The sequence below is a fragment of the Myotis davidii genome, unplaced genomic scaffold (genome assembly GCF_000327345.1).
Source record: "Myotis davidii unplaced genomic scaffold, ASM32734v1 scaffold428, whole genome shotgun sequence".
NCBI lineage: Eukaryota > Metazoa > Chordata > Mammalia > Chiroptera > Vespertilionidae > Myotis > Myotis davidii.
Window position 1 is genome coordinate 644,811 of NW_006299834.1, and position 18,501 is coordinate 663,311.

At 57.3% G+C, this 18,501-nt stretch overlaps 1 protein-coding gene across 1 annotated transcript in view; it reads left to right on the forward strand.

Moving 5' to 3' along the window:
- Positions 1 to 18,501, forward strand: part of EFCAB6 (EF-hand calcium binding domain 6) — a 152,850-nt gene that overhangs the window by 84,612 nt on the left and 49,737 nt on the right. The window contains exons 16-20 of the mRNA XM_006775993.2: positions 118 to 285; positions 1,556 to 1,724; positions 10,981 to 11,095; positions 13,586 to 13,719; positions 13,966 to 14,198. Coding sequence (XP_006776056.2) covers positions 118 to 285; positions 1,556 to 1,724; positions 10,981 to 11,095; positions 13,586 to 13,719; positions 13,966 to 14,198 — 819 coding nt within the window. The remainder of the gene's footprint in view (positions 1 to 117; positions 286 to 1,555; positions 1,725 to 10,980; positions 11,096 to 13,585; positions 13,720 to 13,965; positions 14,199 to 18,501) is intronic.

The following is an 18,501-nucleotide window of genomic DNA, read 5'->3' on the forward strand; positions in this document are numbered from 1 at the left end:
GCGGCCGCTGCCCACACCGCACACCAGGCGGGCAGGGTGCAGGTGCCACACACACGGAGGGCCCGTCTTGGTTTCCGCCGTTCTAACGGGCGTGTTCCGCTTCCCTTCACAATCCAGACTCTGCAGCAAGTTTAAGGATTCGGCCTCGGGAAAGGTCCTGTACAAGAACTTCCTGGCCAGCATGGGCGCCCAGGGCCTGCCCGCCACCCGTCCAGCTAATGCGGTGAAGGACCGGCCGCCCCGCGAGCACGTGCAGAAGGGGCCGCCGCCGGAGAGCGCCGAGAGGTAATGAGAGGCAGGTGCAGGCGCAGCGAGAACCTCGGCGCCGCGGGGCAGGCAGTTAGTGAACCTTTGTGTAAACGTGAGTGTGTTCGTATTGTATTATTTAGGTAAGAAAGATGGCAGACTGTCAACGCAGCGCGGGAGGCAGCGGGTTTTAGAGCCGGCAGAGAGCTGAGGGGTTACTGAACTCACCTACTCATTCTAGAAACGAGGCACTGAGGGCCTGGGGACTCGCCTCAAGTTTCACAAAGTCCGTGGCCGTCCAGGCCCCGGAACCCAGGGCTTTTGGGGCCCAGAGGCCCGGCTGCCGCGCGGCCATCACAGACCTGCCCCCTGGGACCCTCCGCACTCTTCCCTGCAGAATCGCCTCCGCCAAGGCGCGCTCCCTACCAGCGATGCAGGGCTCCCGACATGATGGCCAATGGAGTTGTAACGACGAAACATACTTAGGAAACCTATTAAAAACATCCTCGCCCTTCTTCATTTTGGAAAATACAGGCTTAGTCTAGTGAAGAGATAGTATTCTTACTTGCTTGTTCATAGCTTACAGTAAATCCATAAAGAAAGGTAAGATGTATTCGGCAGACTTCACCGTCCCCTTTAAAAGCCCCTAAGTGCGAGCCGGGGCGGTCAGCGCTCTGCTAACGGCAGTTGGCATGGGGCATTCGGGTGGTAGCTGCGTTATAAACGGCAGAAAGGGGGCCCTTTGAGAGCAGGTTAAATGCTCAGAGGTGAGTGGTCTGCCCCCTAAACCAGGAGGGAAGTCTTGGCAGCTGAGCATTTCCTAAAATGCGGGGTGTGCGGAGCAGAGCGCCCCTCGGAGCTGGGGGAGCAGGAGAGGCGTCAGGTTCACTCCCTGTGTCCCGGCCCCACGCCTCGCCCCCGGGGCCGAGAGGCGGCTGGAGCTGAGGAGGCCCTTGCCCTCTGCGCACACGCCCCTCACACTGCACGCCCCCCGGGGAAGGACCTGGGAGCGGCTGTGGTGCCCTTCCTCCCCACGGAGGGTGATGACCCCTGGGACCTGGTTGCCACACAGCAGCCTGTTGGAAGCATCATTTCCTGGGTCACACGAACACCCTTCCCGCCACGCCTGCCTGACCCAGCGTGGCCAGCCAGCTCCGAGCGCAGGAGGAATCACACACAGGCGCAGCCTTCATTCCCGAGGCTCCTGCCCCCACCAGCCACCTCTCGGGCCCGGGGGGAGGGCGGGGGTCTGGGGTGGAACGTGGGGGTCTGTAAGCACCTGCCGGACTTGTGCCTGCTGTGATTTCAGAGCCAAGCCCACGGAGGACAAAAGCGCCTGGACCAAGACGGTGACCAAGGACGAAGCGGTGGAAAAGCTCCGGCACTGGGTCCAGCAGCAGGACCCCGCGTTCAAGAAACAATTTCTCAACTTCAGCAAGGATCTCGATGGCAGAGTGAACTGGTACAACTTCAGGAAGGTAGGACGGGCCTCCGTGTTTGTGTCTCTGGCCCAAGGCGGGTCGGCTGCTCTGTCACATGACACACTGCCAAGGCGTGGCGCTGGGTTTTCCGTTCTCGGCCGGACAAAGCAGGTCACGCCTGGGCCTCTCCTCGGAAGAGGCTCCTCTCGGCCAGTGTCGGCGGCCACTGTCTGCAGAGAACGCGTCTGATGGGCGCCCACGCTGCCCTCGTGGGCAGATGGGGTGGGACCCGGCCTTGCAGGCCCCTCGCTGCAGGGGAGTGCCCGACGCTGGGCTTGTCCCGCCAGAGAGGGGGAGAGGCGGGCAGGAAAGGAGCCCAGGCATGTGCTGTGGGCACTGGCGAGCCGGCCAGAGGGCCCGGCCGGAAGGGTCTGCGTAGACGCCTCAGAAACCAGCCCAGGGGATTGCTTCAGCATCTCACTAGTCAGCGTCAGCTCTTTCGAAGGAAGGCATTTCACTCACGTGCAGCTGTGTCCGTGTGGACAAATTCAGAGGAGGCAATGGAAGACATTTCCAAGAAGGGATCATTATATTAGTGCCACCACGTATGGGGGGGTCCTCCCCGGTAGACGCTGTCACCGGCTCTTTGCATGTCTTCTGTGCCAGCTCCGACAGCAGCCCCGGGCGGGTGGAGGAGGAGGGGCTGGCGGCACAGAGGTGGGGACAGGCTGCTGAGACAGCCCACACCTCCGCTCACAGACAGCACTGAGGATACGGAGGCCTGAGGGTACGTGAGCACGTGGGCGTGGTGGGAGGGTGGATGCAGGAAACACTGAGGAATCCGGGCGGCAGAGGAGGCAGAGCTGCAGGACGACTTGGGCCAGGCGGGGCGTCAGCGCCCCAGATCCATGAGCCGCCCGTCCTCGCCGAGGACACTGTCACAGGCTCCCTGCGTGGTCGGAGGCTCGCCCGCTGTGCCAGTCCAGTCGGTGACGCATGACCTGTCTCCTCCTTTTCTCTGTTTAACGTGAGAGGCCACCAGTAACACCGCATGAGGGGACAGCCCTTACTGAGGCAGCTGTTGGGGTTTCGTGAGCTCGTGTGCTGCTCACGGTTCAATGTGTGACTTCTGCGGGGGCAGGAGAAGGCCTGGTGCTTTCCGGGCTCCTGCTAGACCCAGTCTGAGCATTACCCATTCATTACGTCATTTCTCGCACACCCTGTCCCCTCTGTTCTCCCTCCCAGGGGGCCTTCCCAGTTCACAGCTCTGGTGCCTGTGTCGCAGGGCTGTGACTGCTGCGCGTTTTTAATGGCATTTTATTTAAACAAGTCGAGAGCTGGTGGTGGTGCAGGAAACTGCTTTGGAACTCTAGGGAGATCTAGAACCTTCCTATTTCTTCCCTGCATACGTTTCCTTCCTCTCTCCCTCCGTCACATGCGGAGTGAGCAGCAAACCCCCAAACAGTGTGTGAAATCAGAGGCTGTGCTTTCTCTCTCTCTGTGGCGAGGAGCGGGAAGCCGCCTGAGCAGGGCCCGGCAGAGCTCTGCAGTGTCCGGAGCCCAGGCCGCTTCCAGCCTGTCCCCTTTCGGGTCAGCCCCAGGCCTGCAAGACGGCAGCTGGAGCACCAGCCGCCACACAGGTTCAGGCACAAAGAAGGCGCGAGTGAGGGGCCAAGGGCTTGAGCTAGACAAGTCTTTCTGTCTTAACCCTTTGCGGTCGTTTGTCTGCTCTCAGCCACCAAAGCTTTTGTACCGTTCCGGTCGTATGTCTGCTCTCAGCCACCACAGCAAGGCCGTACGAATCTTAACTCTGTTCATTCATGTATCAGTTCATAATTTCTCTGAAAGCTCTTAAGTGTCTAAGCGACCTTGTCACGAACCAAAACATTGCCCCGACAAATCGGAGATATCGAAACTCAATATAAACAAACGCGGTCGTTCCACACTCGCCATGCAAAACACCGTGGCGAGTCAGTCGCCTTTTGAGAGTGAAGAAATTGACAAGCTTTGGAGATACTTCGCAGAATTTCAAATAAAGCTTTACAAACTACGTTTAACTGTAATTAGGCATTCTCGCTTGTTAAGATATTTCAAAATAATACTCCAAAGTGGCAAAAAGAAAGTTACTGAAAGAAGTGTACTGCGAATCTGAAAGTAACGATGAAGAGTTTTATTTTGGCACCTTGAATACTGACTCTGACGTAGAAAGTGATAACGTTTGTAGTGATTCTACTAGTAGTGACGTAGTTCCAAAAAAGAATTAATGAATCTTGTTTATCCTTCATAATCTTGCATGTTATGTATCACTGCTCTTTCAATGGAAATTAATTCCGACCAGTACGACACCCATGTCCAAATTTAATACGACCGCAAAGGGTTAAAACAGCATCTTAGAAGCTTCTCCCAGCAGCTTTTCTTATGGACCAGGCCTGTGTGTGAGTGTGTTTGTGTGTGTGTGTGTGTGTGAGAGAGAGAGAGAGAGAGAAAGAGAGATATATTCTGGGCTGGGAACAGGGCCACCTCCAGGAGAAGCACTGTTCTCTCCATGGGAGAAGGGAGGTACGCGTTGGGCAGGCGAACAGTCTATTGAACTCCGTCAGGAAACACGGAGGGTGCCTGTTGCGCAGTTGGCAGGGGCCCGCGCCACCTGGGGAACGCGGATGGAAAGGAGGCTTGATTGCTTGGTGACAGTGACCGTGGGGAACATAAAATGACAGAACACCCAAGGACGCAGACGTCAAGATTCGTCTAATTGAGTAATTAGCCTAATTGAGCTACTCCATCCACCAGGAGCGGGGGATGCTTTCCCATTCCCGTTCCCTGTAGTCGGCTGTTCCTGTGCGACGTTGTTATTCGTCACCCTCATAAGTACCCTGAGCGCAGTGGAGCCCCCCCTTCTCAGGCCGGACCCGGGTCCCAGCCGAGGCCTCTGGAGATGGACGTGGGGCCGCAGAGCTGTCAGCAGACACAGAACCCCGGGCGGGCGGGCCTTAGGGCAGCAGCGTCTGTCACAGCCCGGCCAGCGCCCCAGATACTTAGGCTCTGGCTCCTTGCTTCTCATCCCTCCAAGGCAGGGCCTGGCCTAGCTCAGGAGCAGGTGTTCCTTCTGCGCCCCAGCAGATCCTCATGCCCTTCCCACCCCATTACCATTGCTTCCTGATGGGGTTTCCAGCCCGGTCATGGGAAGCGGATGGAGTGCCTGTGCGGAGGCCGGGTCGGGGGAGGGGACGAGCAGTCCTCTCCCGTTAGCTTCCTGTTATAGACATGCTCCTGATCTTGCAGGTGGTTTCAGGGGGAGACCCACTGTGCGTTCGAGGTCCTCACATCTTCACATTGGTTGGTCCAAGCCCCACACAACCGCAGGAGCAGTCGCCACACTTGGTGTCCACTGACCACAACTCCAGGCTTCCGTCTCTGCCTCGGGGCTGCCAGGCCTCTCTCCCGGGTGGGCCTGAGTACCACAGCGTGGGGCCTTGCCGGCTGCTTCTCAAAACTTGTCAACTTTGCTGTCAGACTTCAGCCCTGAGCGGTTCCAGAGGTCAGCCCCGTCTGGGAGCGGACCAGTCCTGGTTTGAGCCTGCCCCCTCCATCTCCAAGTTCGAGATCCTAGCACCACATACCTAGCGCACGCTCTGCTGGAGGGGCCCCCTGGCCGGCCCAGCTCTGTTTCCCAGGCTCAAGCCCACTCCCAGAATCCTCAGCTGTTCTCAGGGAAAACGCAGTTGCATGGCCTCAGTGCGCCTCTGCAGGGTCCTTCTCACCTGGGAACTTCAGTCCCTGTGACAGCACCGCTTCCCCAGCTCTCTGATACCTTTTTAGTTTTTGTAATGGGTTGGGCTTTTTCAGGTGTTTTGTTATGATTTTTTTTTTCATTGAGAATGTTGGCTTGCTATCAATTACTCCATCCTATTCAGAAGCATTTGAAGTCTGTCAGTTTTATTAGTAACCACTTTATTGTTATTGGTATTTTTCTCTCATATATTTGTTTTTTTTTATTTTTATTATCTTGATTATTGTCTTTATTCTACTTCATTGAGATTTAATTTGCGTTTCTTTTTCTAATTTCTTGAGATGAAATGTTAGATCATTACTGTTCAGCCTTTATTTCTCTAATGTATGAATTGATAGCTATACATTGCCCTCGAGGTACAGGCTTAGCCATATCATGCAAGTTTCGGTATATCATATCCTCATTATCATCAGTTCAGAATACCTATAATTTCCTTTGTGGTTTATTCTTTTTTCCAAAGCTTAATTTTAAGTGCATTGTCCAATGTCCAAACAGTTGGGATTTTCTAATTTACCTTCTATTATCAGTTTTAAAGTTGATTCCATTGTGATGAGAGAACAGATGCTAAAGTCTGAGTGACTTCAGGCTGTCCTCTGAGATAGTAAGCCTTGGACTGTGACCCAACACACAGATGGTTTTGGTAAATGCTCCATCAGCACTTGAAAAGGTGTGCTCACTCCCTCACGGACCTCCACTTTTCTAAGTGTCAGTTAGGCCCATTTCCTTAATCATGTTCTCCAGAACTTCTCTAGTCTATTCAGATTTCTGCCGCACATTCCACCTGCTACTTAGAGCAGCGTATGGAAGTGGACTGTGGATTTGTCTAGTGAGATCCTTTCTTATTCTGTTGATTATTGCTTTGTTCGCTTTGAAGCTAAATTATTGGGTACACATAGCTCGCTGCAACTCCCTGCGAATTGTCTCCTTTACAATTATGACATGACTCTCCGATTCAGAGTAATGCTGCTTGCCTGCAAGCCTCCTTGTGCCTGATAATAACAGTTACTTCAGCTTTTTTTTTTTCCAGCTTTCTTTTGATCCGTGCTGGCAGAGAATATATTTTTCTGCCCTTTTATTTCACACTTTCTGGGTGCTCAATATTTAAAGTAAATCTCTCCTGGGCAGCATATAGCTGGCATTTTAAAAGATACACTGTGACAGTCTTAGTCTTGTACTTGAGTACTTAGTCCATTTTGCATTTATTTAATTACTGGAGTCGTTGAAGGAAAGGAAGACGCGTGAGGAAATCATGGCTGAAATTTCCTAATTTGGGGTAAAAGGACTAAATGTATATTCCAGAAGCTCAGAAAATCCATAGTAAGATAAATACAAGCAAAATCACAGACACACTGCTGAAAGCCAAGGTCAAAGAGAGAAATGTCTAACGCAGCGTATGGAAATGACATATTACAAACGGGGGAGCAAGGCTTTGAATCCCCATTCACTGCTCATCAGAACTGTGGGAGCCAGAAACAGTGGGACAGTACATTTGATTAACTTGCTGGAAAGGAAATAAAAAGTCTCTCCACCCAGAATTTACACCCAGCAAAAGTCTTCTTTAGAAAGAAGGGGAACTAAAGGCGTTTTCAGATACAAACACACAAAGATAACTTATTACAAACAGATCTTCACTATAGAACATTCAAGGAAGTTTTCAGGTTGAAGGAATTTGAAACTAGGTGGCGGCTCAGATGACATGAAGGAATAAAGAACATTGGAAATGGTGAATAACCGACGAAACAGAAAGGCCTATTTTTTCTTAATTTAAACAGGATGTTTAGGGTAAACAACACTGTCTTGTGGGGTTTATACTGTAAGTAGATGTAACAAGTGAGGATAAAGGACAGGAGGGGGAAGACCCATACGCTCCCTGCATTTTATCTGGAGTGGCTCACTGTTCACTCTCTATAGACTGTGAGAAGTGAGGGTCTCTGGTAACCCTTAGAAAGGGCGGTGCAGGGGCCTCGCAGACATGTGCTGCGCACACCTGGGGCCCAGGGGGCGCTCTCACGGAGGCTCTGCGGTAGCTGGGCGGAGCTGAGTCACTTTCTCGGTGAGAAAGAACACGAACTCAGAACCAGTGAGGCGCAGTACAGCGCCTGTCCACCAAGAGCCCAGCGTTGACCCCAGGGAATGGCAGGGTCTCGCGAGGAAGAATCGGTCCACTGTTGAAATGATATCCCGGGGATGCAGGGACTAGTTGGCGAATCAGAATGTGCCAGGCCACAGGTGGTTACGCTCTGAGGAACTTTCTCAGGGAAATGCCTCCTAGGAACGACCAAAGGACACCACTTGAACGCCTAAACGTTTTGAAATCTGTTTATAAATGGTGCCGTTTAGCCTTATGTTGTATTGCAAATTGCCTCCAAGGGTTGTGATCGAGCTAGTGGGCTGCTGCTGTGTTCATCTGAGAGATGCGAGCAGGCAAGCGGGGCATTGGGAGGGGCCTGGTGCCGGGCGGTGCTCGGGGCCTCTTCTGGAGATGGACGTCCTGGGCCTGGTCCGCCCTGCGCTCTGCGCAGAGAGGGGACTGTGGGCCAGGGCCAGGCCACTTGTGGAGTGTGTGTGGGGGCTCTCCCCCCACCGCGCCTCCCAACCCTCCCGGCTGTGAAGCATTTGCCTACAGACACTTCCTTACTCTCCATCACATATGTTTTCATGGAAGGCTGAGCAGGAGGAATTTGCGATGAATAATTCATGTTAGTTGTTTTCAAAATGTAGTTATTTTTCTTTTTAGAAAAAAATCTTTATTGTTGAAAGTATTACAGATGTCCCCTTTCCCCCATTAACCCCTTCTAGCCCGCCCCACTCCCACCCTAGGCCTTCACCACCCTTGTCAAAGAAAGCAATCTGTCCATTTTGCTGCTTCCACGTGGGCCACAGCTGTCTGTCGGAGGACTTGCATGGCCCCGCTGGGACAGCTCCTCACAGGCCGGGACGGGGTGCGTGTGCAGATGGCATGGACCTGCCAGAACCTCCAGTCACGTGCAGCCTGCCGAGTCCCCAGGCAGGCCCTTGATGGTCTTGGAATCCAGCTCTGCTCCCCACGAGGCTCCCAGGCAGTGCAGCAACACCTGCATACCCCCGTTTTCCTTCTTTCTGATCCTGCACCAAGCACACCCTGCGGCTTGTTTACACACACGCACACGCGCACACACACACCCGGCCGACTCCAGGGCTTGACCGACTGGGCGGTAAGATACAGTGAGCCGCTGTCTGTTGTAGTCAGTGTATTGCTGACTTACACAACCTAAGGTGCCAGCTCCCTGCATCCCAGTCCCGCACACCAAAAAGGACCACACCGAAACAAGCTGACAGCCGCCCTGCAGGTTGCGGGTACCCTGTCCCGCTAAGTGGGCATGTAGTCTGCAGCTGTGGTGAGAGAAGGTGGGCAGAAGGCTCCGTCCCTCATCAGAACCCGGGCAAGGCTCCCATCTTGGTGTTCCAGGGAACTCTATGGTCTACCACGGCCAGGTTAGCTCTCACTGTGTGACTGATGTGGACACATGAGAGGTGCCAGGGCTCTGAGACAGAGCCCTTCCCCAGAGGCCTTATTCCAATCGTGGAGTTGATCATAGTGCTTGATAAGAACTGGCTTTGAAACCAGGCCTGTCATTTCCTAGTAATGTAATGGGGGCAAGTCACTTGAACTCTCTAAGCCTCGGTTTCCACATCTTTAGAATGGGTTAGTAAGACTGACTTCCTTCATATGCCCTGGCATGGGATGGGGGTGGGGCTCATGCGATTCTATGTTCTTTTCCTAGAAGAAAAGCTGTGTTTTCTCATTTAAATTGCAAGGTTTATTATAAGTATTCACTGAGACTTAAAAATGCCTGTGAGGAACCTAGCACAATGCCTGGCACAGAGCATTGCTACCCGAAGATGATGATGATGGTGATTACGATGATGATGGTGACAGTGATGGTGCTGATGTTTGTGATGATGGTTATGATGGTGATAATGATGGTGATGGTGATGATGGTGATAGTGATGATGACGATGATAGTGATGATGATGATGGTTATGATGATGATGGTGACAGTGATGGTGCTGATGTTTATGATGATGGTTATGACGGTGATAATGATGGTGATGGTGATGATGGTGATGATGCTGTGAAGATGGTAATGGTGATGATGGTAATGGTGATGATGAGGATAAAGACGGTGATGGTGATGATGGTGATAGTGATGTTGGTGATGATGCTGTGAAGATGGTAATGGTGATGATGGTAATGGTGATGATGAGGATAAAAACGGTGATGGTGATGATGGTGGTGATAGTAATAGTGGTAATGATGGTGATGGTGCTGATGGCGAAGAAGATGGTAATGGTGGTGATGGTGATGATGGTAACGGTGATGATGAAGATGGTGATGAGGAGGATAAAGATGGTGATGGTGATGATGGTGGTCGTGATGATGAAGTATCCTATCTCACTTCATCCTCCTGTTTCCTGTCCCCGTTTAGCTGTCTCCCCTGAACGCAGTCAGTGTGGTGCTGATCCTGCTACGCCTCTGCTCTCTGGCTTCCTCTGACTCCCTGTGCCGTCAGACCCCGACATTTGTTATCAGCTGGTCTGCGTGTCCCCAGGCCTCCAGCACACACTTTCTTCAAAACCCATCTCCAGACGCGGCTCTCCCAGACAGCCTTCCTTCATGTGCCCTGGCGTGGGATGGGGGTGGGGCTCATGCGATTCTATGTTCTTTTCCTAGAAGAAAAGCCGTGTTTTCTCATTTAAATTGCAAATACTTTGAGAGCAGCAGGGATGGTGCCTTCTGTCCCGCCTGTCTCCTCCCAGCATCATTTCTGGGGTCTCACCTCCAGGCAGAGAGTTGACTGGCCATTGGCAAAAGGGTAACATCAACATCTGTCCCTTGAACAGCCCATCCCATCTCCTGGGACAGTGTCGTCTAGATAATCCCCCCCCCCCCACACACACACAGACACGTACACTGATGGAAACGGTAAGCAGTCAGTGCGTGTGGTGAGGGAAGGGATCCTGGGTAACGTTCAGTGAGTGGCATGTCTCAGGAGAGAAAAGAAGTGCCGTGGGTGCCCCCAGAAACAAGGCTTGCCGTGTAAACTGTCCATCAGAATGAACTTCCATCACAATTTTAGTGTTTCCTCCACAAACTGCCTTGCTTTATTTTGTCCATGTTTCCCAGGGTACATGTGAATATAAATCTAACTTAGGAGACTCGAAAGCCATTGCAGTCCCAGCACGTGTGGATCTCAGTGACTCGGATGGCCCGGCCCGGCCCGAGAAGGTCGCAGTGCTGCTGCCGCTGAATGCCCTGCAGACAGCCCCAGGCTGGGCGCCCGCTGGCTCCCTTGTTCGCTCACTGGCACAATAAACAAACCTTGTACAGGGCCAGGGACCCAGGGCACTGGGCCTGCCACAGGAGCCTGTGGGTGGGGCAGACAAGTACCGATTGCAGGCTGGAGCACGGGGCTGCAGGGCTGCGGGCTCGGCCGGGACCCAGACCACAGAACCGCCTCCCCCTCACCGTCTCCCTGCCAGGTGCTGGAAAATAACGGGATGCCTATGGATGATGACCAGTACGCTCAGCTGACTGCAACCATCGGATATAAGAAAGAAGGGATGAATTACCTGGATCTCGCAGCAGGATTTGAAGGTAGCTCATCGCCAAGGGCAAACCCTGCTGGCGCGTCTCCCCAGGTGGCACCCCAGTCTTTCTGAGCCCTGAGAAGCGCCCCTGCGGCCGAACTGGGCAAGCGAGAGCCCAGGGCTTGGCACGGAGCCCGCTCAGGCTGGAACAGGCACTTGGTTTACTTTTATCCGACTGCGTTTTGGTCTTCTTGATTTTCTTGTTAAGCTTAATTGTGATGCAGAATTTTGCCTGACAGAGCCATCTACAAACTCAGAGCAAAATGGTGTGTAAAATTCACTCCAAAGCCCTCTGAGCCTTAAATCACACCACCCCATGTTCTTTAAGATTTTCCTTCTTAAAAAAACTGCTGGGCCTAGCCCGTGTGGTTCAGTGGTGGGAACGTCAGCCCACATACTGAAGGGTCATGGGTTCAATTCCCGGTCACAGTCACGAACCTGGGTTGCAGGTTTGACCCCCAGTCGAGGCACATCTGGGAGGCAACAATCAATGAGTCTCTCTCACATCAGTGTTTCTCTGTCTCTCTTCCTCCCTCCCTTCCACTCTGTTTAAAAATCAATGGAAAAAATACCCTCCGGTGAGGATTAACCAAGAAACCAAAGCCGCAGGTTATCTGCGATGAATGGCACCTGGCGGGGCAGGGCACGCGGCCTTCTCTGCTGGCCCCCTGCCGCTGAGAACACAGGGTTCTGTAAGACTCAGTGACGAGCCCAAGGCCCCCCCCCCGCCCCCTCTCCCCTTCCCAAAGGGCTGTCAGGAAGTCCGCCCTGTACAGCGCGGTCAAGGCCGGAAGGCGGGTCCTCCCGTGTGCCCTGCTCCCCTGGCCGCGTGCCTGGCAGACACTGGAGGCGTGTGTGGCCTCCTCTCGGCTGCATCCTCTGTCCCCTCCTCTCCATCTTGCTGACGCTGCTTCCTCCTGTGCGGGACGGGGAGGGGGACAGACGAGCCGAGCCCCACGGAAAAGCTGTACGAATCAGGCAGACAGGTCAGCGGGACTCTGCTGTCCTGCTGCAAGCGCGCTGCAGGCTGCCCTGGCAGAGCCCGGAGCCATGGGCATCTCGCAGCGTCTGGAGCTTGGTCAGGCGGTGCCCTGGGCTCCGCCAGAGTACCTCTGGGCTCCTCACCGGGGAGACACGGAGGTCCCCCTGCCCCCCTGACCTCCATCTGCCAGGCCCAGGGGGACAGCGGTCCCCACGTGAGGTGAAGGCCATGCCAGAAGCCATCGCATTTGGAATTGTGACGCGCTGACAGGGTATATGTTTTGAAGGAAAAGGAACCACATTTATTTTAGGGAGTGTGTCCAGTGTGCCAGGTCCTTCCGTTTCTCAGGGAGGGAAGTGGGGCCAGGCGGGTCGGTCACTCCGGCGGTCCCCGCGCACTGAGCCCGCTGCACAGCGGGAACTCGAGCATATCTGCGGGCTGCTCCCGGCCCCGCCTGTTCTTTCCCTCCTCCTCCTCCTCCTCCTCCATCAGTCCCAATGCTGTCTGTCTCCCACGTGGTTGGTGGGATTGGGGTTCCGGCCAGAGGTCCGGGGGTTGGGGGGGACATGGCCAAGCAGCTCGGGAGGTGCTACCTACCAGGCGCACCGCACCTGGGGGAGGCCCCTGCAGGCCCAGGCGAAGTGGGCAGAAGCCAGGTTCACCCCTGGGCCACAGGATGCCACAAGTTCCGGGCGCACTGCCCACGTCCAGCCCGCAGACGCGTCCGTGGGGGGCAGAGAGGGGGTTGCTACCTTGCAGAACCACGTCTGAAACCACGTCAGACAGGGCCGCACTCGCCATCCCACCTGATGGACGGGTGGGTTTCTGAGCGCGTCCTGCTGCCTTCCTGGTTTCAGGCGCCGGCGCAGCCCGACGCAGTAACTGAGCAGCTGGGCCTGGGGCCGGCGGCCTGGTTCAGCCCTGCTGTCCGTGAGCGCTCACCTTGGGGAGTTGGACCCCCTGAGCTCCAGCTCCTCACCCTAAAGGGGGCATAACAGTAGCCTTCCTCCGAGCAGACTGGCACGGAGGAGACCCGTCTCGGGTTGAAAGGGCCAAGCGCAGGATTGAGCAGGTTCCTGGGCAGGAAACGGCCATTGAATTAGTGAATGTCGACTGAACTCCACCTTCTGGGTTTAGGACATGATTCCAGGAAACAAAACCCAGGCAGGAGTTCTGTCCTCGGCCTGCTGGGGTGAGCGAGACGTGTCCCTGCCCCGGAGGAAGAATGGGATCGGGGCGGGGGACAGGATGAGGGCACGTGCGAGGGCCGGGGGCAGCACGTGCTGGGCAGGAGCGAGGCCCCGCCATCCGGAGGGCAGGCTCCTCCTGAGAGGGAAGTGTCCGAGGGGCTGAGGGACAGGACAGCGGGTCCCAGCGCAGTTCCGTGTGGTCAGCTGCAGCTCGGAGCCCCTGTGGGTGGCTTATGGGCCGTGGGCGGGAGAATGCATTGCTGGCGTAGAGGTGGAGGTGCGCAGGGCCCTGGAGACGGGCCTCTGACCTACGCGATCGTTTCAGGGGCTAAAACGAATGGGCTGCGAGTGACTGCATCTCAGACCTCAGTTCTTCCAAAAAACAGCCTGGCCAGCTACTTCGTGACCGCCGAGGAGTGCCTGAGGCTTCTGCCCCAGCGACTGAGGGAAAACTTCCCGGTAAGCGCGGCCCGGCTCCTGCCCGGCTCAGCTGGCCGCTCGCCGCCTGGGCTGTGACCCCTGAGCCCATCCGGTCCGGCTCCTCCCAGGACCAGTGCTCCCTCCGCCCTCCCTGCGGCCTTTCCCTGAGGTCGGTACATGGGCTGTCCAGGCCTCACTGAGGGATGATGGGGGCACGGGCTATACGGGGCCTCAGGGATGATGGGGGCGCGGGCGTTGGGGGCTCTGACGGGCGCTCTGTTGCAGAACCTGTTCGCCGCCTTCTTCCGCATGGACGCCAACAGGGACGGCATCATCAGCATGCAGGACCTGCACCGGCTGCTGGAGCAGCTGCTCTTCAACCTCAGAGACGACCAGTTCGAGCGCCTCGTGGCCCTCCTGGGCTTGAGGCTCAGCGTCACGTTGAATTTTCGGGAATTTCAAAATCTGTTTGAGGGGACGCCACCCACTACAGACGACCCGCCTCAACGACTCATCCGGTAAGAGGCGCGGTTCGCGTCGGGCCGTCTGCCGCCTTTGCCAACCCCCGCCCGCCCTCCGCTGCCCACAGGGGTGCACAGAGCACTGCCGCCTCCCGAGCCACGGTTCTGTCCTCTTCGTTAAGTAAACCACCCGAAGAGTAGCGTTCAGTGCAGGAGGCCTGGACACGCAGGCGCACGTAGAAGACGCACCGATCGACCGTTCTCACTGTCCCTCAGTCGCTCTGCGCGGGACCTGCATGCACTCGCATGGGTTTCTTTCTATAATTCGGGCTCAGCGGTGCCGACGGCTCTGGGAGTTGCAGGGACCCCCTTCCAGCCCTTTCCCAGCCACGGCCACTCTCCAGGCCCCGTCCACCTGGCCGGCCTCGCGCAGCCAGGCAGACCCGGGCTCCCTTCTCCCCTTGGTTTCCTCAATGAGAGCACAGACCCCAGGCGGTGACAGGCCTCCCGTCCTCCCTGGGCATCACCGTCAGCTCCCACTGGGACCCGCTGATGTCCTCACGAAGGAACGGAGTGGCCGTTCAGCCCTCCGTGAGCGGCCATTATAAGTATAATGTCAATATTTGAATGTTGTCCCCGTGGTAATAGGGAGGTGTGTTTTCTGCTACAACAATGTGACACGGCGGCCCCAGGGCTCCAGACACTGTGCCGGACAGGGAGCCCCTAAGCCCCTGTGACGGCACCGTGAGCCTTGCCCAGGCTGCAGGCAGCCCCGTGGCCGCACACGTCCGCCCCCGGCATGTGCTGGGTGTTTGCTGCTACCCACACGGCAGGCAGGAAAGACGACGGAGCCTCCTCCCGAGGGAATGTGTGCACGCGAGCCGCCACCTGCTTCTAACTGCTCGGCTCCGAGGCGTGCTCCCGTGAGCCCTGCTTGCCTCCATGAGCCCCCACAAAAGCTGGCCCTCAGAAGGGCTGCTCTGGAGGATGCGGGCAGGATGAACACAGCATCTCCGGCACAAAGCACCATCTTCCCGTTCAGATCCTCAGCTCCTTGTCGCCTTTCATCCATTCGTCAGATCTCCCTGAGGCTGAGTGCGCTAGGCGTTGCCCCTGGAAGGTGCTGCAAAGATGAACGAGACGAACACTCGCTCTGAGGGGCTCACGGTTGAATGGGGGACACGGGCAAAGGAAGACCTCTGCTCCAGTGCACGGTGTCTGAGAGCCACAGGCACCGCCTGCTGAGGGCACAGGGAAAGTGGGGCATCTGAGCCGGGTCTTGAGGTGTGAGTAGGATTTTTCAGATACAGCTGCTGGAACAGGGGGCCAAGGCCAGGGAACAGCATTTGCAAAATCACAGAGATGGGAGCACATTCAAACGGGGAGACAGTGTGTGTGCAGGAGCAGTGGGCATGTGGGGCGCAGTGAGAGGGGAGGCAGGGGCAGGGACATGGCAGGGAGGCGTGTGGGGGAGGAGCAGGGGCATGGGAGGAGGGTGTGGGGGAGGGCTGGAGACCAGGGCAGTGGTGAAGGGGCTGGAGTGCCGGGGTGAGGAGTCCACTGGTGGCAGGAGAGGGTTTGTGTCGTGGACTGGGGGTGACATTGTGCTGTGGGAAGAGCCTGGAGCAGCCCCAGAGCAGGGGATGGACATGAAGGAGGAGCCGGAGCCCAGGGGCACCCGGTGTGGGTCCTAGGCGCCCGCCAAGGTTCTGCTCTGGGAAGCCGAGTCCTCCCCCAACCCCCAGCCAGGCCAGTGCCTGAGCTTCGCCCATCCCTTTCGGGACGCCACCTGCCTCTGGGGCCCTCAGCCCTCCAGGCCGTCCCTTCCCACCTGCAGCGCCAGGAAGCAGGACTCAGAAACCGAAGGCTTCGTCATGTTGTGGAGAGAGGAAGACGTCTGTTTGCTTCAGGCGCAAACCCTTTCACATTCGGGTGTGTGAATACTGATCGGAGCGCTGGGCGCCATCGCCCGGTTCCCTTCTCCCGTCCGCTCCCCCGGTCGCCCTGTGTGAGCACACCCGCCCGCCCGGGCCTGACAGCCGACGCCCAGTCCGCGGTGGCGCGTGTTAGAAGCGGTGGAGCGATAGGCCGCGCGTCCTCTGTCCGGATAGTCGTCTGTGCTACCACTGTGCCGGGCGCTTCCCACGGCGGCAGCAGACGGGAGGAAGCAGTCGTGTGGGTCCCTCCCGCATGGGAACCGCGGGACTGCGTCTCCCATCCCTCTGGTTGGAGAGAATTTCGGCCGTAGGTCCTGGTTGGGCACCAGGAGGGCTGGGCTTGCCCTGGCTCGGGGCCTGGAGAGTAAACAGACATAAACAGGGTTTCTCCCACCTTCCCTGTGCCGCAGGGGCCGCCTGCCTGGTCCTTTCTCTGCCCCGTCCAGGCACAGTCCCAGAGTGAGGACGCCCTGGGTCCTGAGCTGGGGGTGTGGGAGGGAAAGACCCCGGCCTCGCCCCCTGCACTGGCCTCCAGGTGTTTGCTCTCGTGTCCTCAGGGAGTCAGGTCTGTCTGTCCGGAGTTGTGTGTTGTCCTGAGTGGGCGAGAAAGGTAGGTGTGTCCCCTGCTCCCCGGGACCAGAGCTGGCTCTGCCTGGGATGCTGCTCCCGAGACCCTCCCAGCCACGCCCTGGCCACCTTGGCTGGCGTCCCTCCGTCCACCATCCTCTGCCACATTCAGCAGCTGGAGTCATCGGATCCACTGCTAGTGTTGCTGTCCGTTTCCCGCCATCCGCGGGAGCTCCTTGGGGACGGGCTCTGTCCACGCTGCTCGTCACGCTGGCTGGGGACGGAGGCTTGCTTGTGTCTGTGACCAAGGGACTGGCTGATGGGAGGTCTGGCTCTGATGTCAGGATCCAGAGACCCAGCTATAGGAGAGGAAATGAGTGACTGCAGGGAGGGCTACAGGGGGACCTCTCGCTCTCTGGAGGAGGCAAGTACAGAAAATGGAGAAAGGGAGGAAGGACAGAAATCAGCAGGGCCCTGGTGGGAACACGGTCACTAAAAACCAAGGCCATGGCTAGAAGAGGCCTTGGGTGGGAGCTGTTTGCATAGGCGCTGCGATGGGGAGGGAGGTGGTGTGGATGCACTGATCGCCGCCCAGGGTCTCCCCGAGAGCACTTTGGGGGAGTCCAGGTGCATCCCCTGGTGCAGGTGGGTTAAGGAGGAGCCTCAGGTGGAGGCCGGGGAATGAGCATCACTGGGGACCATGAAACGGCAGCAGGGTCCCGCCGGGCTGCCAGCGCCTCCGGCAGGAAGGGTGAGAGTGGTTGGCCTGGTGGCCTTGGAATTCCGTGTGTGAGTCCGGTGGGCAGTTGGGGGAGATGCAACGGAAAGGCAGGTGAGCGCACAGGCCTCGTCCAGGCGTGTGGGGACCGGCATCGCGGCCGTGGGACCGGGAAGGGGTGGCCTCTCAGGAGAGTGAATGACCCTCGGGGAGAAGGAGGGAGAAGGTCAAGGGCTGCGGGCCAGGAGAGGGAACATCACGCCGACAAGGCCAGGCCGGCGCTATTCCCGCCGAGGCCGCACGGAAAGCCAGCGTCACGAGGGCCAGGGGAGAGACGGGTAAAGTGGCACCCGCCACAGGAAAGTCAGCAAAGGCCCTGGACCGGGCAAGACAGAGGAGACGTGAGTTCAAGCCTGGAGCAGGGTCTCAGTAAAGAGGGGGGTGCCCGCCGCGGTTCCCCATGAGCCCCGTGGGCGCTCACTCGGCGCCTCAGCAGTGACAAGGGCGCAGGGAGAGCCCTCGTCTCCCCGGGGCCTCAGCGCCTGCCGCAGAGAAAACGCGAGAATGTTCTCCTGCAGACCGCGGAGGTCGTTTCCGTCACTCACCGAGGAAATGCTGCTTGGCCAAGGCCTTCCCATGTGACACAGCGACAGTAGCGCAGTGTGGGCGTCCGGGCACGATGGTCCCCAGGAGCTTGGTGAGCGCTGGGAGCTGAGCCCATCGGCACAGAAGTGTGGGCGCGGATGTCCTGGTGGCACCGGAGGGAGTGGCGGGTGAGGGCAGTGTTACTGCTGAGTTTGTGGGTGCTCATCGCGGGGACCTGCTGCTGCCGCTGGAGCGTGTGCGGGTGGTGCTGCCCGTCCGTCCGTTCGTCCATGGGAGCCGAACTGCTACGTGGAGGAGGCTCCTGAGCGCAGCGCCACCCGAAGGCGGCCCCGTGCCTGTGAGTGTAGGTGCCAAGATCTGCCCTTGGGAGGAGTGATGCTGAAGGGGACCCCGAAGAGGTGGTTTCGGATACAAAGCAGAAGGCCGTGAGCAAGGCTGGGCTGGAGGGGATGCCGAGGCAGCGCCCATCTCCGAACCGCAGCCTCTGCAGCGGGGACGGCCCCCCAGCGCTGCGCTGCCAGCCCCACGCTGC